The 23441-nt window shown below is 40.9% G+C and overlaps 2 protein-coding genes across 5 annotated transcripts in view; one reads left to right on the top strand and one right to left on the bottom strand.

Annotated features, from left to right (window-relative positions):
- LOC126035221 (uncharacterized) overlaps window positions 1-23441 on the top strand; it is a 249702-nt gene that overhangs the window by 34869 nt on the left and 191392 nt on the right. Inside the window, exon 2 of the mRNA XM_049793454.1 lies at window positions 8722-8860. The gene's annotated coding sequence lies outside the window, so the exon portion shown is untranslated. The remainder of the gene's footprint in view (window positions 1-8721; window positions 8861-23441) is intronic.
- The window catches only part of LOC126035219 (rapamycin-insensitive companion of mTOR-like), a 108636-nt gene that overhangs the window by 31401 nt on the left and 53794 nt on the right, over window positions 1-23441 (bottom strand). For all 4 annotated transcript variants that reach the window (XM_049793438.1, XM_049793439.1, XM_049793440.1 and 1 more), the window contains 9 exons: window positions 19497-19579; window positions 18705-18792; window positions 17587-17677; window positions 17386-17452; window positions 17199-17279; window positions 5948-6048; window positions 5066-5228; window positions 4560-4661; window positions 1981-2027 (listed from right to left, as the gene is read on the bottom strand). In XM_049793438.1, coding sequence (XP_049649395.1) covers window positions 1981-2027; window positions 4560-4661; window positions 5066-5228; window positions 5948-6048; window positions 17199-17279; window positions 17386-17452; window positions 17587-17677; window positions 18705-18792; window positions 19497-19579 — 823 coding nt within the window. The remainder of the gene's footprint in view (window positions 1-1980; window positions 2028-4559; window positions 4662-5065; window positions 5229-5947; window positions 6049-17198; window positions 17280-17385; window positions 17453-17586; window positions 17678-18704; window positions 18793-19496; window positions 19580-23441) is intronic.

The raw sequence follows: 23441 nt of genomic DNA, 5'->3' as shown, positions 1-23441 counted from the left end.
TCTTAGAAGCCATAGCTTCCTTCTCATTCTCATGTTTATAATTTATTCTGCTGTAATTTATCCTGTGATGAGTTTCAAAGACTATACTATCTAGGCTTACAAAGGGCTAAAGAAGAGTCTGTCTTAATGTTTATGTGACATGACTTTTCTGTAGCTATAATAGTTAACACTACTGTGGAAAAAAAAAAAAATGTTCTGCCAGAAAAAGGCCATATTTATTCAGCAACAGTATTTTCATTCACCTCACTTAAGCATTTCTGAAGCACAACACAGTGATTGCAAATGCAGACTCTCACTCAGACTTTCTGAAACCATGGTGAACAATATAGCTTGAATTTTGCATTGCAGGAATAAATCTTCAGCAAAGAGCTTCCCCCCATCAATTCTTCGCAAAAAAATAAACACATTCATGCTTTAAAAGAACACAGAATGTTCTGTCTGAAGATAGATATGTCAAGCATTAAGAAAGCGCAACTAAAGCACTGCCTTTAGTTAGAAAAGTGAGAGTAAGCAACTATCCCAACTCCAAACACAGGACCAATTAAAAAGAAGATCTGAGGGCTTCTTTAAATTTTGTCAAATGAAGTGCATTTTATTCTGGGTTATTAACAATAAATATATATTATCACACACATTTATATGTGAGTGTATATATACATGTATACGTAAGTGTGTATATATGTATATACACGTATACGTGTATACACACACTGCATTAACTATCTATGAAATGAAGGGATCTATATAAAAAATATCTTGAATTTCACTTTAACAGCCATAAGATCATCACAAAAACACTAACAGTAAAAGAAAAAAAATCAACTTATAGAAGGACAAAAATTTACTTTACACTTCAGAAACAAAGTGGCTGAAAATTTTTTATGATCAGCAGTGAAACTAGAGATTTGGGGGTTAATTAGTTATAATTAAATAAGAACAGCATTCTAAAGCCATTAAAGCATCTAACCCACAATCCTGTAGAAAGGATCAATCAACTGTAGAAGTTTCATAGTAATTCAATCCTAGGTTTTCTCAATTTATTTAGAATTAAAATTATTTAGGCACCGAAGAATGCTTGAGTGCAGCACAAAAGCAGGGAACAGGAACACTGTCCCAGATAGGTAGGTAGAGAAGTGGATGAGAGTGTCACAGCCAGGACTGCAGATTTTCCTTTAGAGAAGCAATGTTATAAACCACCGGATTTGATAAATAATCCTTTACCACAAAGTACAGATTAGCAATTAATGTTTAGGAAAGAAAAAAAAAAATCAGAAAAAAACCCACAAATGCAAAATTAAATTATTACTATGATTACAATGGGACTACCACTTATGCTGGGAACACTATATAAGTTGCCTGATTACTTTTTAGTAAAAATTTAAAATTATGCAGCATGAGCCTTTCAGGATATGTTTTAGCTTTAGGTCTTTCCTCAAATTCATGTAGAAGTAGCTTTCCATGCCTACAAATACACATGCACAAAAGTAATAATGCCTTAATGCCAACAGACATGAAAGGAATCGGAGCTGTACTGATTGTCTTTTCAAATCACATATGCTTCCCTTGCCATTAATAGCAACTAGAAATAACTTCCTCTTGGTTTTTGATGAAAGCTATAACTATATAACTGTACAACTGTAGACCTATTCTGTCAAAATTTGTCAAGTGTTGACATCAAACACTAATGTATGAAATATCAAAGAGGTAATACTTTAAGGTTTAAAATGAAATAGGGCATTTGCAAAGCCAATATGATTCTTGTTTAGGGAATAAATATATAAAGTATCTGTGCACAGAAAAGAAACCACTAAAGCCTAAAGACCTGTTTATTTAAAGCAAATATTGCAATTTTCATTTTTGCTGTTTATCTACAGATTAAGTTTTAGAAATGTGACGCATCAAGGAATAGTTTATTGCAACATTAAAACTCAGTTTTTCCAAATTTCTTTCTTCAAAGGAAGTTATGTAATTTTTACATACCTGTGCAATTGTTCATCTTTATAGTTCCTTAGATTTACATTTGGCCACTAGAAAAAACAGCAAATATAGCATTATATGAAACTTGTACATCAGTCCTTGATTAGTCACTAAAATTTACTCATTTCTATTATGGTTCTATTCACTTATAATTAGAAGTGTAAGTTTCCTTGCATCAAATGTTACCTATAAAATAACCCTTTATTTTTTTGAAAAGCCCACATTCTTGCTCCAAGAACTGTTCTATTATTTTCTAGAGAAGGACAGGGAATGTTGGGTGCATGCTATGTGTACAAGTCCATAATTCTAATGAAATAGCAAACTATGACATGCTAATAAAAAATAAACAATTTTGCTCAGTTTCTTCTCTGAAAATAGCAAACAGATTTTGAAACACATAACAGGGAAATCAGGTTTTGTTGTTGTTTTCACTATTCATCTGATTTGGTTTAAAAATAATCATTTTTCTGTTATAGCTCACTTAAATACTGCTTATTAAAATGGTATTTAAATTCCTCTGTTGATACTTTGTAAGATGTTTTAAAAAGGATCACAGAAAGCCATAATACTCTCTTCTGGACCTATCCTTTCTTCATATTATGTTTTCCTCTGTTGTCTCTATGGTTTTAGATTTATTTTTGTTGCTACTAGTATCTTCTTGGAAGGGATGTTAAAAAGTGCATCAAACATTTTTCTTTCCTACCTAAGTGATACAGTTCTACATTTCCAATTGGTATACTAGTATTAAGACATATAGTGCACTAGTTAATGATTAGTAAAACTGACTACACTAGTAACATTGAACCCACAGTGCCAGATTAATTATGAAGCTCTACCATTAGCACAGTCTCAATTCCTCCATCCTGACCACTACCACTTTTTGCTGCTCTTTTGGCAGCTTTAGACAGCAAGCTGAGCAAGTAAAAAAAGGCAGTAAGGGACCATATGAGATGCAAGTAGTGAGGTGGTAGGAAAGCTGATGCTCCACAGCTGTGAGGTTTCAACTGGGGGGGGGGAGGTGAGTAGCCACATGAGATTATGAAGTCCAAACACTGGAATCTGGATCCTGCTGATTCAGAGACTAAAGATGGACCACTCTGATAAACTGCACACCACCAGTGTAAGCTAAGATAATGTTAACAGGAATGGAAGTGGTTAGAATTTAACCAAAAACCACAGTAACTTCTCGTTCTGGAAGACAGGAGTCTCTGATTTTGAGACATTTAGAACTGTTCAACAGGACAATAGAAAATATACTGCAGGGAAGGTCTGAGATAGCAGGGAAACTGACAGCTTGACCTAAATTTCAGGGGAGGAAAATAAAAAAAACCCCAACCCATAAACAAAAAACACACCCACCCCCCCTTGGTTGTCAACTACATAAAACTTCCATTGTCAAAGTACTACACAGACTAATTAAAAAGTAAGATTCTGAAGAACAGTTTCTTGATAATATCTTTAATACTGAATCAAAGGTAAAAATATCTATGACTAATAATCATAGATATCTAGTAGTCTAGTAGTGTTACAGTAAAAAGTCTGTAAACAGTGGAATTTAGTGGAGCAAAGCTACTATCATATACCTATTCAGGTTTTATACCAGACAGATTCTTGCTCTCTCAAGTTTATCAGTCCTTGAAAAAATGCACAGAAATATTTAGGGGGATTTTTTTTTTTTGATGGTGGATGTGTGTTGTTTTTAATATAATATAATCTTGATTATGTTTGTCACCATTAATCCTGTTTTGTACTTTTGCCATCTTTATAACAACATAGTAAAGACAACAGTAAGAAAATGTTAGAAAATGTTACTTGGGGGTAACAATGGAAGGATGGCTTTGATGCACAGAATGACAGGAGCTATTTTGGCTCTAAGACTATAGCAAGTACTCAGTCAGAAAGTTTTCTTACTCAAAGAAAATAAGTCCTCTGCTTAAAAAAGAGGCAGTCCCTTAAAAGCTGTACATTAAGTATATTTGAGATAATGCTTTCCCTGTCAAAGATATTTCCTGTATTTTGTGAAAACAAATTCATTTTGTAATGAACTTGATGCTATGGGACTATTTGTATTAGTTCAAAACATACAATAAGACTGCAGACTACTGAAGTTTTCATATGTGGCTCAGTCTAAACATCTGAACCTTGATGTATAACCTACCTCCAGCCTTAACCTTCAGTACATGTTATATTTTTTTTTTAAAAAAAGTCTGCTATGAAACTGAACAAGGCAGTATACCTATGTAGTTTGGACTGCAGTCTAAAATATTAGCAACTTTAAAGTCAGTATATCTCATTCTATAAAGTCTATTTCTATACAAATAAAGTTAGATAAAATTTAATATATTCTTATTAAGAAACATGTGAATTTAACTGTAGTGTCTTTTTGTATATAGTTTAAGGGTTGTATACAAAGAGACTACATCAGCACTGATTAAACCCATGAGACCCTAATTTTCTGAAATAAAACAGATTATGGGATATAGTATGGAATTGATATTAGAAAGTAAAAGCTCACATGTGAAATGGAGACACCTCCCCTCAATAATTTCATAAAAATAGTATCATGCCCTTTTTATGCTCACCTTCAGTATGGTCCCTATCAGATTCCAATTCCACTCAAGGTTCACTTTATGATTGAGAACTTGGCTGTCTCGAAGATTCATTACAAGTGCTTCTTCTGTATCCTGGAATACAGACATAAAAAACTACAGTAAGTTTCCCTGCATCATGTCTTGTCACATGATATACTTACTGTCCACGTAATAATCATTAAAAGGGCTATGCTCCACAGTAGTTTGCATTTGAAAGTAAATTGCATGGTTATAGTACTGCATTAAAAATCTAATAGTAAGAGATCATAATTGGGACTAAAAAGCATTAAAAATTATTGTAATTTCACTCCTCAATTTCTAGAAATACACTATAGTATCCACAAGTAGCTAGAAGACAAATTAAATAAAAAAAATTCTACAAAGAAATCACATAAATGGCTCTGAAATAAATAAGAGTGTGAAGCTTGGGGGGGTGGGATTTAAGTCTCCAAAACACAAAATCAAATTCAGTTTTGAAAAATCAATAATGATAATACCTTTAAAATAAAGATGTCTTTCTGCACACGGTACTGATCCCTTTTTTGGTGGGTTGGAATTGCTTTCTGAATAATATGATCTAAATGGAGGCTGTAAGGTTTAGGTCCTCTTTTCTTCATCTCGTGAAAACGTTTTAAGCAGTTGAGTGCGGCACTTGCTCGTCTAATAGGAAAAAATACTACAATCAGTATCTGACAACTGTTATTCAACTAAAGAGCGCCACTGCTATATCTTGAGTTAAATAAACATAGTTCAAGAAAGAATTCACCAACAATTCCAAAGCCAATAAAATAAAATAATTTTCTTTATATAAGTTTTCATACTTCCGTATCCCTTAGTCTTGTACTGAAATTATACAGAAAATTATCTTTCAGAATTTCTAGTACCAAAGAATGAGCCTTACTGATAACTTTTCTTCTACTCTGCAATTAGTGGTACCTTTCAGAGTTCACAGAAGATATTCCAAAGTTTAAAGTTGATAAAGTATTGTGAGATGTCACATTAGATCAATGTTCTACAGTTAAGTTGAGACGTCTAGCTTCAACTTTGACTAACAAAGTATTTCTTGTAAATTTTCTTTCCCTCCCCAGAGGGTGGCAGGAGTATCAGTAGTATATTTCCTGCTCTTTATATCTAAACAGCTCAGCAACAACACATAAGAAAAAATTGTTACTGTAAATAGATCATGCTTTTGGAATCATGCACTGGAAAGAATTTCCCTAGTAAGTGTCACAGAGCATTTCTATATTCTATTTTTCTTTTAAATAAAGACAGCAGTGGTTTCAGCCATCAGAAAACTCATAACGTAGGTTTTCACTCAATTGCAGGGAGAAAAGAAGACATACTTATTTTTGCTTTTAAGTGTAACTTAGAATTCTTACAGTCTTTTCTCTTTCATTATGTCAAAAGATGCTGCCATATTCATTAGCGTTGGTAAGCAGTGCAGGTGATGGCTGTGAGAATGAGGAAGGATCGTGTTTGCCTAAACGACAACAGAATACTAGTTAGAATAACTTATTACAACATTTTCAGCCATCTCTAAGATCAGCATTTGAAGAATCTACCACTTTTCACAAGACTTTCACAAATACATAACAAAACTACCTTTTGCATAATGTCAGAACAATAATTACACATACCATTTTAAATATTTGATCTAATTAATCAATCTGAAATACAACTGAAAATAACTTAATTTTAGGACTCAGAGACTTCTTTTGGAGCCTTCCCATTTGTGTTTTTTGCATTGGTGGTTTTCAAAGTTGTAAAATGCAAAAAAATGCAAAGCATCAGATATCCTTACATCATGTATATAAAAGTACTAAAACCCCTAAAATCAGAAACACAATTTAAGCTAATGATGTTCATTCAATACTTTCGACTACCAATGATTTTGCACAAAAAAATTATCTGATAAATAAACATAACTTCATAAGTTACTGGACATTTAATGGCTTTTATTTTGGGAAACATTTTAGGTAGTTGTCCAAATACTTTTGAAAACTAAAGAATAATGAAGATAAAGAAATTACTTCAATATCTTAAAATTAGAGTACAAATATTTCTTGAATACTTCGATAAACAGACTAGTGAATAATCTCTTTAGAAAACCAAAAAATATCTATGCTTTGCAGCATACTCAAACGTCAATGCATCTAATTACTCCCATTCAAAAGTATTCCAGAAACCATGAAAAACAGCATATGTTAATGCAGATTCCTCTTTTTAAACCACATGGCTGACTGAACACTCAAAAAAGTCCACCAATTATTTAAAGAAAAAAAAAATCGCTGAAGAGACTAAAGAACAGATTTGTTGTGGTTGTGACCCATGCTGCTGAGCTGAGCTGTTGTAAATCACTGTAGTGATAAGCAATCCTATACCTGAGGATTGTGGTCTCATTTTTTGGAGCATTAAGGACAGGCCAATCCCACACCACTGAAATGAGTCTATAGTCTGAAGATGCAGGCTATGTCTGATAACTCATATTCAAATTTTTGTAAGACAAAGTTGTATTTTACAATTTTACTGTCTCTTATAAAGCAGTTCATTTGGAAAAAGATAAAAAACCAAACCACAAGAAACCTGATCAAAAAGTGCACTGCTGCATATGCTTCTTGCCATCAAGAAAGGCCATGAAAAAGAAAAAACTGTTTTACAAGAAAGGTAAATCATATCACTTCACATATGACTAACAGTTTCTCAGCAGGATGAAAGGTAGCACTGGACTGTATATAAAACCAGTATCATCTCTATACCAAAATAATTTAGGTTAAGTTCTGCTCTTCAAGCAGGTTTCTTTTGGTTGGTTGGTTGGTTTTGGTCTGGAGTAGGCTAAAGTAACCTGAGCAAGACAAATAGAGTAGTACCATGATGGATGGTTAAAGGGTCTTCAGGAGGGATAGGCAAGACAGGCGAGGTGGGGGTGGTGGTGCTGTATGTAAGGGAGGGGTTCGATTGTATGGTGCTTACAGTTGGCGACGACATGGTTGAGGGCCTCTGGGTAAGGATGAAGAGGAAAGCAAATAAAGCAGATGTTGTTGTGGGAGTCTACTATCGACCACCCAGCCAGGACGATGACACCGAAGAATTATTCTACAAGGAATTAAGGGATATCTCTAGATCAACTGCCCTTGTCCTTATGGGTGGATCTTAACTTCCCAGACATCAACTAGGAATATCATACAGTGGACAGAAACAGGTCCAGGAAATTCCTGAACCACACTGAAGATAACTTCTTGATGCAGGTACTAAGGGAGCCGATTCGGAAAGGTGCCCTCCTAGTCGGTGTTTGCAAACAGAGAAGGGCTCATGGGCTCAACTGGTGATTGGTAGCTGTCTTGGTCACAGTGACCATGAAGTAGTTGAGTTTCAAATTCTTGGTGATAGGAGAAAAACCGCCAGCAAAACTTCAATCCTGGATATGGGGAGAGCAGACTTTGTGTTGCTGAAGGAACTAGTTAGTAAGGTCCCCTGGGAATCTGCTTTTAAAGGTATTGGGGTCCATGAATGCTGGTCACATTTTAAGAGCCATCTCTTAAGAGTGCAGGAGCAGGCAATTCCAAAATCTCGGAAGTCAAGCAAGCGGGGCAGAAGGCTGGCTTGGCTGAGCAGGGATCTTCTTCTAGAACTTAGGTGGAAAAGGAAAGCGTACGGACATTGGAAGCAAGGACAGGCGACACGGGAGGATTACAGAGATACTGTTCGCCACTGTAGGGAGAAAATTAGTGCAGCCAAAGCTCGATTAGAGTTCAAGCTGGCCAGTACTGTGAAGGACAACAAAAAGGGCTTCTTAAAATATGTTAATAGCAAAAGGAGGATCAGAGATAACATTAGTCCATTACTTGATGAGGTTGGTCACCTCACAAATACGGACATAGACAAAGCAGAGATGTTTAATGCCGCCTTCGCCTCTGTCTTTAACACCAATGATGGGCCCTGGGACCCCCAGAGCCCTGTGTTGGAAGACCATGACTGGGTGTGTCCTGGGTTCAGCTGGGATAGAGTTAATTTTTACAGGAATCTGGGAGGTGGGGGCATAGCCGGGGCAACTGACCTGAACTAGCCAAGGAGCTATTCCATACCATGTCACATCATGCTCAGTATATAAATGGGGAGCGGGCCAGGGGGTGGTCTCTGTTTTCGGTGGGCGAAGTGGCGGAGCGTCGGGTCCCGGGTGGTGAGCAGTTGCACTGTGCATCACTCTTTTTGTATACTTTTTCATTAGTGCCGTTGTTGTTGTTGTAATCTCTTTGTGTTTGTCCCAGTAAACTGCCTTTATCTCAACCCTCGAGGTTCCAGTTTCTTTTTCTTTTTCTCTCCTCCATCTCCTCCCCATCCCACTGGAGGGGGGCGGAGGAGTGAGCGAGCGGCTGCGTGGTCCTTTGTTACCGGCTGGGTTGAAACCACAACAGTCCTTTTTGGCACCCAACCTGGGGCAGAAGGGTTGAGATACCGACAGAGCAAGCCAGAGCGTGTTGAAACAAATTTGCCAAACGCATTTCTTAGATAAATACATGTTAGTCACAATGTTGTTTCATTTGTTTACATGGTGGCGTTTTGTAAGCTCTTATATGCTCTATGTATTGCCTGTAGTTGCGTATCTCATCTCTGGGAGAGTGATTGGGATTATCATTTTGCTGTACTGGGCAATGTCGACTTGTGAAATGATTACATCACTGGTCATGAGGTTAAGCTGGTATCTGTATGAGGCAGTGATAACATTTCCATACTTTGGGCACCTTCTGTCGGATTTTATTGGCAATTACACCCAATCCATGGGGAAATTAGGGGGGGATACCTCCCCCCGTCCGTTCACCTCCCTTTTCTCCTTCCGACTAATTACAACAGCTTTTGAGAATTTTGAATATCCTTGGGATGCGCAAGCCAGTGTGCTGTTAGTGCTATGCCTCCTGAATATGTTTCAGGTCTTCTTTAGGGCTACAAAAAGGCTCTTTAAGAGTACCACTCAGAGATCTCCCCCAAAGCTGGATACTCATGGGTGGCAGGGCATGTGGGAGGATGTGGGCAGGTATCTAGAGAACTTCTCACCGCCAGTGACTTGGAAGTTCATTCCCGAACAACTACAGAACCCTCATGAAGTGATAGAATATTTGAAAGAAAAATGCTGTGGCTATCCCAGAGACACACAACTCACTACATTGTGCTGGGCCCTGGCCAGTATCTACCAAACACTGCTTGATACTAGGCAGCACCCTCAGGGAGAAAAGATGGAAAACAGGACAACAGGCACCGTGGCTACCCCAACACCGACAACAGGCACCGTGGCTGCCCCTACCCCGGTGACAGACACTGCAGCTAAACCAGAGAACCAGCCTGTGCCAGTATCAGTCGCCCCTGTACAGAAAAAGAAACACACAAAGAAATCAGTTCGCTTAGTGAGAGATGAAGATGAACCAGGGTCATCGCGAGAACAGGAGGAAGAGCCAGAACCTGAAATAATTACCCGATCCCTATCCATGAGTGAGTTGCGTGACATGCGAAAAGATTTTAGCCGCCACCCAGGTGAGCACATTGTTACCTGGCTGCTCCGATGCTGGGATAGCGGGGCTAGTAGTGTGGAATTAGAGGGTAAGGAAGCCAAACAGTTGGGATCTCTGTCTAGGGAAGGGGGCATCAACAAGGCAATTGGGAGAAAAACACAAGTCCTCAGCCTCTGGAGGCGACTTCTGTTAGGTGTAAAGGAAAGATACCCCTTCAGGGATGAAGTTACATGTCCCCAAGGCAAGTGGACCACCATGGAGAGAGGTATCCAGTACCTGAGGGAATTAGCCGTGCTGGAGGTGATTTATAATGATCCAGAAAATGCGCAGTCACCCACAGATGCAGATGAGGTCCAATGCACACAACCCATGTGGCGGAAGTTTCTACGAAGTGCACCACCAACCTATGCCAACTCATTGGCAGTAACGTCCTGGAGAGAAGGCTATGGACAAACGGTGGATGAATTGGCTGTCCAACTCCGGCAATACGAGGGAAGTCTCTCTTCCTCCCTACGGGCCTGTGTCTCAGCTGTAGAGGAGTTGTCCCGAGAGTTCCAGCAATTCAAAGTGGATCTGTCCTCCTCCTCACCTGTACAGGCCTGCATCGCAGTTATTGGGAGTAAGCGTTCCTCTGCCCAAGAGAGAGGAGAGAGAAAGTACACACAACGGGCTAACCTGTGGTTTTACCTGCATGACCATGGAGAGGACATGAGGAAGTGGGATGGAAAACCTACCTCAGTCTTGGATGCACGGGTACAGGAGTTGCGAGAAAAAGCAACCAGGAAAGAGAATTCTTCTTGGAAAACTGCTGCTCCAGTTTCCCGTGAGCAGTCCCCCAGACGCAGTAGATGGGCTGATCTCATTTCTGATCCCCTTGAAGGGACTTCTGATTCACGTGTGCAGAAAGTGAGTAACGGATATTCTAACCAGGATTAGAGGGGCCCTGCCTCCACCCAGGTGGAGGAGAGGGACAACCGAGTCTACTGGACAGTGTGGATTCGATGGCCTGGCACATCAGACCCACAGGAATATAAGGCTCTAGTGGACACTGGTGCACAATGTACCCTAATGCCATCAAGTTATAAAGGGGAAGAACCCATCTGTATCTCTGGTGTGACAGGGGGATCCCAAGAGCTAACCGTATTGGAAGCTGAAATGAGTCTAACCGGGAATGACTGGCATAAACACCCCATTGCGACTGGCCCAGAGGCCCCGTGCATCCTTGGTATAGATTATCTCAGGAGGGGGTATTTCAAGGACCCAAAGGGGTACCGTTGGGCCTTTGGTGTAGCTGCATTGGAGACGGAGGAGATTGAACAGCTGTCTACCCTGCCGGGTCTCTCCCAAGACCCTTCGGTTGTGGGGTTGCTGAAGGTTGAAGAACAACAGGTGCCAATTGCTACCACGACGGTGCACCGGCGACAATATCGCACCAACCGAGACTCCCTGATCCCCATCCATAAGCTGATTTGCTGATTGGAGAGCCAAGGAGTGATCAGCAAGACTCCCTCACACTTTAATAGTCCCATATGGCCCGTGCAGAAATCCAATGGGGAATGGTGACTAACAGTAGATTATCGTGGGCTGAATGAAGTCACGCCACCGCTGAGCGCTGCTGTGCCAGATATGTTAGACCTTCAATATGAACTGGAATCAAAGGCAGCTAAGTGGTATGCCACACTTGACATTGCTAATGCATTTTTCTCCATTCCTTTGGCAGCGGAGTGCAGGCCTCAGTTTGCTTTCACTTGGAGGGGCGTCCAGTACACCTGGAATCGACTGCCCCAGGGGTGGAAACACAGCCCCACCATTTGTCATGGACTGATCCAGGCTGCACTAGAAAAAGGTGAAGCTCCAGAGCACCTGCAATATATTGATGACATCATCGTATGGGGCAACACGGCAGAAGAAGTTTTTGAGAAAGGGAAGAAAATAATCCAAATCCTTTTGAAGGCTGGTTTTGCCATAAAAGAAAATAAGGTCAAGGGACCTGCGCAGGAGATCCAGTTCTTAGGAGTAAAATGGCAAGATGGACGTCATCAGATGCCTGCTGACATGATCAACAAAATAGCAGCTATGTCCTCACAAACTAATAAAAAGGAAACACAGGCTTTCTTAGGTGTTGTGGGTTCTTGGAGAATGCATATTCCAAATTATAGTCAAATTGTAAGCCCTCTCTACCAAGTTACTCGGAAGAAGAATGATTTTAAATGGGGGGCTGAGCAACGACAAACCTTTGAACAGATTAAGCAAGACATTGTTCACGCAGTAGCTCTTGGGCCAGTCCGGACAGGACAAGATATTAAAAATATGCTCTACACTGCAGATGGGGAGAATGGCCCTACCTGGAGCCTTTGGCAGAAAGCACCTGGGGAGACCCGAGGCCGACCTCTGGGGTTTTGGAGTCGGGGATATCGAGGATCCGAGGCTCGCTATACTCCAACTGAAAAAGAGATCTTGGCAGCATATGAAGGAGTTCGAGCTGCCTCAGAAGTGGTTGGTACTGAAACACAGCTCTTCTTAGCACCCCGACTGCCAGTGCTGGGCTGGATGTTCAAAGGGAAAGTTTCCTCTTCGCATCACGCGACTGACGCCACGTGGAGTAAGTGGATCGCACTGATCACACAGCGAGCTCGCATAGGAAACCCCAGTCGCCAGGGAATGTTAGAAGTGATCACGGACTGGCCAGAAGGCAAAGATTTTGGAATGTCGCCAGAAGAGGAGGTGACACAGGCTGAAGAAGCCCCGCTGTATAATAAATTGCCAGAAAATGAGAGACAATATGCCCTGTTCACTGATGGGTCCTGTCGCATTGTGGGAAAACATCGAAGGTGGAAGGCTGCTGTATGGAGTCCTACACGACTAAACGCAGAAACTGCTGAAGGAGAAGGTGGATCGAGTCAGTTTGCAGAGGTGAAAGCCATCCAGCTAGCATTAGACATTGCTGAAAGAGAAAAGTGGCCAGTGCTCTATCTCTATACTGACTCATGGATGGTGGCAAATGCCCTGTGGGGGTGGCTACAGCAATGGAAGAAGGGCAACTGGCAGCGCAGAGGTAAACCCATCTGGGCTGCCGCACTGTGGCAAGATATCGCTGTTCGGATAGAGAAGCTAGTGGTAAAAGTACGTCACGTAGATGCTCATGTACCCAAGAGTCGAGCCACTGAAGAACATCAAAACAAACAGCAGGCGGATCAGGCCGCCAAGATTGAAGTGTCTCAGGTAGACCTGGACTGGCAACGTAGGGGTGAGCTATTTATGGCTCAGTGGGGCCACGATACCTCAGGCAATCAGGGAAGAGATGCTACATATGGATGGGCTCGAGATCGAGGGGTGGATTTGACCATGGACACTATCGCACAGGTCATCCATGAATGTGAAACATGTGCTGCAATTAAGGAAGGCAAGCGGCAAAACCCCCTGTTGCATGGAGGGCGATGGCTGAAATATAAACAGTGGGAGGCCTGGCAGATTGACTATATCACACTCCCACGAACACGCCAAGGCAAGTGCCATGTGCTTACAATGGTGGAAGCAACCACTGGATGGCTGGAAACATACCCTGTGTCCCATGCCACTGCCCAGAACACTATCCTGGGCCTTGAAGAGAAAATTTTATGGCAACACGGCACCCCAGAAAGAATCGAGTCGGACAACGGGACTCACTTCCGAAACAACCTCGTAGACACCTGGGCCAAAGAACATGGCATTTAGTGGGTATATCACATCCCTTATCACGCACCAGCCTCCGGAAAAATTGAATGATACAATGGACTGCTGAAAACTACATTGAGAGCGATGGGGGGTGGAACTTTCAAGCATTGGGATACACATTTAACAAAAGCCACCTGGTTAGTTAATACTAGAGGATCCGCCAATCGGGCTGGCCCCGCCCAACCAAGAGTTCCACATACTGTAGAAGGGGATAAAGTCCCTGTAGTGCGCATGAGGATTATGTTAGGAAAGACAGTCTGGGTTAGTCCTCCCTCAAGCAGAGGCAAACCCATTCAAGGGGTTGTTTTTGCTCAGGGACCTGGGTACACCTGGTGGGTGATGCAGAAGGATGGGGAAGTTCGATGTGTACCTCAGGGAGATTTGATTTTGGGAGAGAATAGCCAGTGAATTGGACTGTATGATATTTAACTGCTAAATAACCTGCCAATGCATGTCATTGTATCTATAGTGTTATATGCCATATCAAGGGTATTATTGTAAGAATTATCCGAATGACTACAGAATGGACTTTTGAAACTGAGCCAAGTACAACAGCGATAGAACTTGAACTGGCACCCACCAATTTCCTCAAGATCAACATCTTCGACCTGCAGACCAAGGGCATGAGTTGCACCAAATGTACTAGCCACAAGTTCCATAGACAACATAAAACGAGCCAACATCTCACCATCTCTCTCTTATCCTGAAGAAGTGTTACAACAGATAGAGCCCCAAAAATCGATGGACACATTAGAGGGATAGCCCATAGGCTAAAGGAACACCATGTGTGTGTGTGTGCGAGGTCGGGGCGGGGGGGAATCAATATACTTATATATAAGACCAGGAAAGTAGTAGTGGTTGATTGGAAAAAAAAAGTAAGATCTGGGCATGATGTAGATGGTATAGAATAAGGGGTGGATAATGTCCTGCGTTCAGCTGGGATAGAGTTAATTTTTACAGGAACCTGGGAGGTGGGGGCATAGCCGGGGCAACTGACCTGAACTAGCCAAGGAGCTATTCCATACCATGTCACATCATGCTCAGTATATAAATGGGGAGCGGGCCGGGGGGTGGTCTCTGTTTTCGGTGGGCGAAGTGGCGGAGCGTCGGGTCCCAGGTGGTGAGCAGTTGCACTGTGCATCACTCTTTTTGTATACTTTTTCATTAGTGCCGTTGTTGTTGTTGTAATTTCTTTGTGTTTGTCCCAGTAAACTGCCTTTATCTCAACCCTCGAGGTTCCAGTTTCTTTTTCTTTTTCTCTCCTCCGTCTCCTCCCCATCCCAAAGGAGGGGGGCGGAGGAGTGAGCGAGCGGCTGCGTGTTCCTTTGTTACTGGCTGGGCTGAAACCACGACACTGGGGTATGATAAACTCCCAGCCGACCCTGAACTTTTCGAGACTTGCTGCTCCAGATGGATGCACATAAGTCTATGGGGCCTGATGGGATTCATCCCAGGGTACTGAAAGAGCTGGCCAATGCATTCGTGGGACCTCTCTCCCTTATTTTTCAACTGTCTTGGGAGTCTGGAGAGGTCCCAGTCAACTGGAAGCTGGCAAATGTTGTCCCAATTTTCAAGAAGGGTAAGAAAGAAGACCCTGGTAATTGCAGGCCTGTCAGTCTCACTTCAGTGCCTGGTAAAATTATGGAGAAGGTTATTCTGGGTGTTATTGAAAAATACTTGAGAGACAATGCAGTCATTGGTCATAGCCAGCACAGGTTCATGAGGGGAAAGTCCTGTTTAACCAACTTAATTTCCTTTTATGACAAGGTCACCCATCTAGTTGGCCAAGGGAAGCCAGTAGATGTGGGAGGTTTGGATTTTAGCAAAGCTTTTGATACTGTCTCTCACAGTATCCTTCCAGATAAACTGTCCAGCACACAGCTAGACTCCCTCAAGGGTAAAGAGGCCTTACAGAGAGATCTGGATAGACTAGAGAGCTGGGCAATCACCAACCATATGAAATTTAACAAGTGAAGGTTTCTGCACCTGGGACAGGATAATCTTGGTTATACATACAAATTGGGGGACGAGAGGCTGGAGAGCAGCCCTGTGGAAAGAGACCTGGGAGTTTGGGTTGATGGTAAGTTGAATATGAGTCAACAGTGTGCCCTGGCAGCAAAAAAGGCCAACCGTGTCCTGGGGTGCATTGAGCACAGCATAGCTAGCCAGTCAAGGGAAGTGATTGTCCCACTCTACACTGCACTGGTGCAGCCCCACCTCAAGTACTGTGTGCAGTTTTGGGCGCGTCAATATAAGAAGGCCATCAAACTATTAGAGTGTGTCCAGAGGAGGGCAACCAAGATGGTGAAAGGCCTCAAGGGCAAGACTTATGAGGTGCTGCTGAGGTCACTTGGTTTGTTCAGCTTGGAGAAGAGATGGCTGAGGGGTGACCTCATTGCAGTCTACAACTTCCTCGAGAGGGGCAGTGAAGGGGGAGGTGCTGATATCCTCTCTCTGGTGACCAGAGATAGGACACATGGAAATAGAATGAAGCTGCATCGGGGGAAGTTCAGATTGGACATTAGGAAAAGGTTCTTCACTGAGAGGGTGGTCGGTCACTGGAACAGGCTCCCCAGGGAAGTGGTCACAGCACCAAGCCTGTCAGAGTTCAAGGAGCTTCTGGATGACACTCTTAGTTACATGGTTTAGTTTTAGGTAGTCCTGTAAGGAGCAGGGAATTGGACTCGATGATCCTTATGGGTCTCTTCCAACTTGAGATATTCTATGATTCTATGAATAAATTTACAATTTCCTCTCATCTCTAGCTGTTGAAATAAGTATGAATCCTGTCAGTGTGGAATGGTAAGGACTTTAATCTTGTTGTGATACTGTGTGAAGGAAAAAAAGAGAAGCTACTATAAGAGAGATTTTAAGGAGAGGGAAAAGGACTGAAGTAAGGTCCCTTCAGCTTCTCTGCAGCAGGGGCTACCAACAGCAGTGCTGAAAGAGCACTCCATCAAGTTGGAGTTGCCTGCATGAATAATATGAAGTGCCCGAGCCACATCAAAATCAACATGAAAAAAAGTTTAATTTGCCTAGCCTGCACAGCAGAAAGCTAAACACACTGCCACAGAGCTACCATCATCTTAGGAAAAGCAAAAAATGTCAACAGTCCTTTTCCTAAAACACAGTCACCAATGAGTGAGTTTGCAGGATTCCAACTTAAAAATACAACTGGTTACTGAGGATTATCCTTGGAGCAGAAGCCCTAGCACTTTCAGGACATTCCAAACTGCCTTCCTATTGATTCATGCTGGTTTTCATATATGAAGTGCCATATGCTGTAATGTAAAATAACCTATTATTTTGATTGAAAAATGGGTGTTCCAAATTTGTAACAAATTCAAAGCTATAACAGGAAATATCTATTTACAATGAGCTACTAATACTACTTATTCTCAGCAAAAAGTCTTACCATGTGCAAAAGTTCTCCTAAAAGGATAGTTGCTCTAACAGATACATGGTCATCACTACTTGTGATCACTTCAACCAGACCCTTCAAAAAAGTTAAAAAAATATTACATTTCATGTATAACGCCTTCTTTTAATGTTTATAGGAAAAAAGTAGCAAGCATCTACTTAAACTTCAAGATATTCGTTACCTCTAGAAGTCCATTAGTAATAAAAGCTGAAAGCACTAAAGCCAAATAATTATCCATGAGATCAGGCCTAAGGAGAAAAAAGTATGGAAATGGTTTAGAAAGTACATTTCTTATTGTGTATGCAAGAAAACAACAAATATTTTTGTCAATAACAACAGAAAACTAAAATAAGAGTTTAGTCCGAGTTTGCAAAATGCTCACCTTGACCTGGCTCGATGTGGTAGTATAGTTTTAGCTTCAGCAGCTACAAAGCCATCAGAAAGTCTCCAGCAGTCCTGAAACCTGCTTGGATCTATAACAAGAAAATATGGACGATAATTATAACACTGGATTTCATAGTGTTATTTTAATACTTGTCAGTATGTAAATAATAGTTCTTACTAACTGTTATTTCAGGTTTAAAATTATAGAAAATTTTGTCATAAGGAATCTCTAACAAGTCATCTAATCCACACTCTCGCACAAAGCAAGGCTAACTTCAAAGCTAGGACAAAGATCTCATTTAAGTATCAACCAAAATAATGAAATTTCCAATTCATAAACACATTAAACTTAACAGAAAATATCATAAACACCTAAAATTTTAAACCGTACATCCATATGTTGCAAAGTAGAAAGTTTGCAACAAAGAATTATTTATTTACTTATAAGCACAGAACAAGGATTAAGCTTGATTATACAACTGCATGACAAAGACATTTATAACCAGAGTTTGAAGAAGAGAATTGCTGGAATATTAAAGGCTGAGACTTGCTCCTTTTGGGCTCATACTTTTGCACTGTGAGACAAAGCAGAAGATACTCTTTGGTTTACAAAGGAGTAATTCTAAAGATAAAAGACTAACTCTGCTAAATATATAGATGTGAAAACACATATACTTGCCCTAGGAAAAGTAAAAGTCTGCTGAAGTGCAGTGGAGATAGCTAGCAGATAATATACAGAAAAGACCCTTTTTCATAACTTCTGTAACATTCACCAACATGTCTACATTACTAATGCTTCTAACACTTCAAAGAAGTCTAATTTGTAGTAACATATTCACACAGTCTTTTGTGTAAATGCTCCACTACTACTCTTGTATGAAATATACAACTGATATATAGTAAGGATGTCAGAAGAAAGAAACTTCTAGTTGCTTGATCAACACTGAACAGTTGATAAGAGTTTTTAACAGGACTTCAGAACACCCAATGAATTCAGTGATAAAACAGTTAAGACTGACATAATTTCCAATATAGAGGAAACAGTAAAAGGATCAAATCTGTAGAAGAGCTTAATAGAAAGATTTTTTTTATGTGAACCAGTACTAAAATACTTACCTACACTGAGAAGTGCCTCAATAAATTCTTCTGCAACAACAGGGAGAGGAAGGCGAAATATATCATAAAGAACCTCAAGCAGACCTTGCTACCGAAAAAAAAAAAAAGGCAGAAATTTTATAGATTTACAAAAAATGGTCTTTTTGTTCACTACTAATATTGAAGTTGAGATTTCTAGAAGTATTAAAATTGGTGTCTTTGTTTCAGGGTTTCTTTTAGGATAACACGCTTATTTTCATAATCTGAATGAATCTGGAAAACAGAAGGGAAGGGCTGGCTTGCTTTAAAAGTGCGCCTGACTGTCACTATGAATTCTATAGAAGCCCAGGCTACTTGGATTACAGTTTTTTAGAACAGTTAGTGCTGCCAACATCAACTTCTTCATTTGGCAGGTAATTGGGAAGAAACATTTTTATTTATCTCAGATTCAATGCTTTAAACTCATAACTGCAGCCACTGTGAATTTGCTTTGACTTGTGGCCAGAGTAAAAATTAATTTATGCATTTTTCTCTCCTCCATTCCATCCTCTCAGACATAGAGGGTGTGATTCCATTCTCATTTTATGTATAAGGAGCTGAGACAGAAAAAGCAAGCAACTTGCTTAAGATCACATGGAAATTTTACAATGGAATTATAGACTTAGACTTGGGGGTGAAATAAAGTCAAGGCTAGCGGTCTCATAATTGGAATCTGCGTTTAAACCACTAAACTGATAAAATTTGTAAAATTTTAAATGTTAATTAAAACATCCAATATTATTCTTATATCAGTACTAAATATTTACCACCTACCCGTATTTCCATATTTGGTATACAGAGTACCCCAATAAGAGACTGAATCCCAGAATTTCCAGGTTTGCACAGACTTATAATACCTAGAAAACATTAAATACATAATAATATTCCATCACCAAACAAACAAAAGCATTAGACATGCTGCTAAATTTGATTTCTGGTTTGAGTACAAGCACAGATGATAAAAATTACTAATCATAAACATTTTTCACCTTTATATCATCTCCTTTCTAATCAATGTTTAACAAAGCTTTCTAACCACAAAACTTTGTTTCTTCATTAAAAACTATAGCTACTTTTACCCATTCTACTGTGAACAGTACTCTCAAATTATCTGCAAAACCAACATTTACATGGAAGAAATGGCAGAAAGAAAAGGCAAAATTGTTGATAAAGAATAAATCTTAAACCTGAAAGATTTGCATCGTTTTGGCAGAACTGAGCAGTTTCTCCATCAAAAGCTGTATCTTAAACGAACAAATTATTTAGTTACCTTTAATCTTAGATGAAGTCTAAACAGCGAGTTTAAATATACGTGGAATAACATTCTCTGTGTACTGTTTTTAATCATCTTTTCCCAAATGACAAGTGCTCATCTCCAGAATTTTCATAGAATCATAGAACAGTTTGGGTTGGAAGGGACCTTTAAAGGTCATCTAGTCCAACTCCCCTGCAATGAGTAGGGACATCTTCAACTAGATCAGACTGCTCAGAGCCCTGTCCAACCTGACTTTGAATGTTTCCAGGTTACCACCTCTCTGGGCAACCTGTTCCAGTGTTTCACCACCCTCATTGTAAAAAATTTCTTCCTTCTTCTTTTCAACACAGTTGATTTCACTTTGCATAAAATCTCTTATAATTTGGTCCTTTTACACTATATTTTTACTCAATTAGTTTAATATTTCAATATTAATAGGGCAAACTCTCAAATTGTTTATAAATGTTACAGAATACCCCCTGAAGCAAATGATTAAACTTATTTTCAGCCACAAATTACATACAATCTCTTAATTCAAAATGTGGCTGCAAAAACCCTGCTCATTTCCTTGACCATTTCTCTTCATATATCACAGAATAAATTAAAAGTTACAGTAACATGCCATCCAGAAAACAAACAAGTTTCTCCAAAATACAACTTCAAATGAACAAAAATAAGCCAGGTTTGCATACCTTTTTGTCTTACATATTATAAACAAACACAGATCTTCATTCATTAAAAATTACTAAAATATGAAAAGTATCACCTACTCATCTATTTATTTTCACTAACACAAATTTAATTTTAATGGCATGTGCTTTATATGAACTTGAAGAAAGTCCTCAAGTTCAGAACTTCCATGTCACAAAAACTTATGACAAGCACATGTGGCCACATACACATTAATGGCATTTAAATATGTTCCACAGTGCACCTCAGAGGCCTTTCCCCTCCCCCCCAAGAGCATATAATGGCCTGTGGTGGGTTCACCTTGGCTGGCCGCCAGGTGCCCACCAAGCTGCTCTATCACTCCCCCTCCTCAGCTAGACACGGGGAAAGAAAAATATAACAAAAGACTCACGTGTCAAGATAAGGACAGGGAGAGATCACTCAACCAATTACCATCACAGGCAAAACAGACTCAACTTGGGGAAAATTAATTTATTACTAATCAAATCAGAGTAGGGGAATGAGAAATAAAACCAAATCTTAAAACGCCTTCCCCCCACCCCTCCCTTCTTCTGGGGCATAACTTCACTCTCAATTTCTCTACCTCCTCCCCCCGAGCAATGCAGGGGGACGGGAAATAGGGGTTGCGGTCAGTTCATCACATGTTGTCTCTGTCACTCCTTCCTCCTCACTCTTCCCCTGCTCCAGGCGTGGGGTCCCACCCATGGGAGACAGTCCGCCATGAACTTCTCCAACATAAATCCTTCCTATGGGCTACAATTCTTCACAAACTGCTCCAGCATGGGTCCCTCACAGGGTCACAAGTCCTGCCAGAAAACCTGCTCCAGAGTGGGCTGCTCTCTCCACAGGGTCACAGGTCCTGCCATGAGCCTGCTCCAGTGTGGGCTTCCCACGGGGTCACAGCCTCCTTTGGGGGCATCCACCTGCTCCGGCACGGGGTCCTCCATGGGCTGCAGGTGGATATCTGTTCCACCATGGACCTCCATGGGCTCCAGCCTGCCTCATCACGTGTGACGGTCTGACAAATTATAGTCAATGTCTCAAACATTCGTTAAAGATCTTTGGTGGAGAAAATGGCCTCTGTAAAAACGCTGGAGTTTTGTGAACAGGACAATGTGGCTGGAGGAGAGGGCCCCATGGAGGGTGGGACCACACTTCTCCAAAGCCACAATTCCTTATCTTAAGTGACCAGGAGAAGGAGCACAGCATATGTGCCTGGAGGAGGTGGCCCCACGGAGGATGGGACTGTGCTTCTATCTTAAGCGGTCATGCCAGCAGAAAAAGAGAGGCAACTCCGCAATGAAACCCCCAAAGCTCACCAACAGATTCCAGAGAACCCTGGGAATGGGACTGTGCATGTCGAGACCATCAACTAACACACTAAAAAAGAAGGGAGAATGAGTTCTCAGCGCGTGCCCTCCGGAACTGGATCTCTACACTGGCTGGACCAACGCTGGACCCAGGACTGGTGAAACCCTTCTCTTCTCTCTTTCTTTCTCTCTCTCCCTCTTTTCCTTCTCTTTTCCACAGTCCCTACACCTCATCCTTTTAAACATAAACCATTGACCAAGTCTGGGACTAGGAGTAGATCTAGCCGCCCCGGGCTCCTCTCTGAGAAGGAGTCCAGAAAGCAAGGGGGTCTGCTCTGAACCTCATGTCTCAACGGGAGGGCTCTCCTCCTGATGCAGTTTCATGTTCCTTTTTCCATTTTTTTTTCTACACCTCCCTTGTCTTTTCAAACAGCAGCTTAATGACATGTTGCAAGGTTCATATTGATAAGTTCACTTGTACTTGGGCAAGGTTAGCTAGGTTGAATAAATGTTGATTGTTGTTTGAACTCCCCTGGTGTCGTTTCACCTCAATTCTGACAAAGGAAATCCATGAACCTGAGCCACTCCAACTTTGGGATGTGACACCATGGTTTTCGCCATGGGCTGCAGGGGATTCTCTGCTCTGGCACCTGGATCACCTCCTCCCCCTCCTTCTTCACTGACCTGGGTGTCTGCAGGGTTGTTTCTCTTACATGTTCTCACTCCTCTCTCCAGCTGCAATTGCCATTGCGCAGCAACTTTTTCCCCTTCTTAAATATGTTATCACAGAGGCACTATCACCATTGCTGATTAGCTCAGCCTTGGCCAGCAGTGGGTCCGTCTTGAAGCCGGCTGGCATTGGCTCTATCAGACATAGGGGAAGCTTCTAGCAGTTTCTCACAGAAGCCACCCCTGTAGCCCCCCAGCTACCAAAACCTTGCCATGCAAACATGGCTGCATCCCAATTGCAATGCAGGAGTAGATTTGGGTGCATGCAGTCATTGCTGCATGCCCCAATTTCAACTCTAAGGACATGATCGTACATGAGGATAAAGGACACAGTAATGAGCTCTAAAGAATAACCCAGTCTGAAGAATAAGGAGAGCAGAACAGTAGAACAAAGCAGACAGTACAGACAGGGAAAAAAACCACCAAACAAAACACCCCAAACAAAAAACTGCCCAAAAAGCCATAACAAAAAAACCCAAAACCAAAACCATCTTCAAGTCTGGTTTTGCTACATGTCCTTTGGGAAGACCAAGAGTATAAGGACATTTTTGTACTAAAAAAAAAAAAAAGGATGAACATATAACAGTGGAAGTACCACAGCAAGTAACATATTCCAAGACAATTGTTTATTCAGTCACTTGAACTTCTCAGGCTTATGCTATTAGTTCAAAGTGTCTGAGTTAAGGAAGATGCAGCAACACTCCTATCAGAAACTGCTTCTCAGAAGTTTCAAAG

Source organism: Accipiter gentilis, chromosome W (assembly GCF_929443795.1).
Source record: "Accipiter gentilis chromosome W, bAccGen1.1, whole genome shotgun sequence".
In the NCBI taxonomy this organism is placed as follows: Eukaryota; Metazoa; Chordata; class Aves; order Accipitriformes; family Accipitridae; genus Astur; species Astur gentilis.
This window is presented reverse-complemented; position numbering and strand designations above follow the sequence as displayed.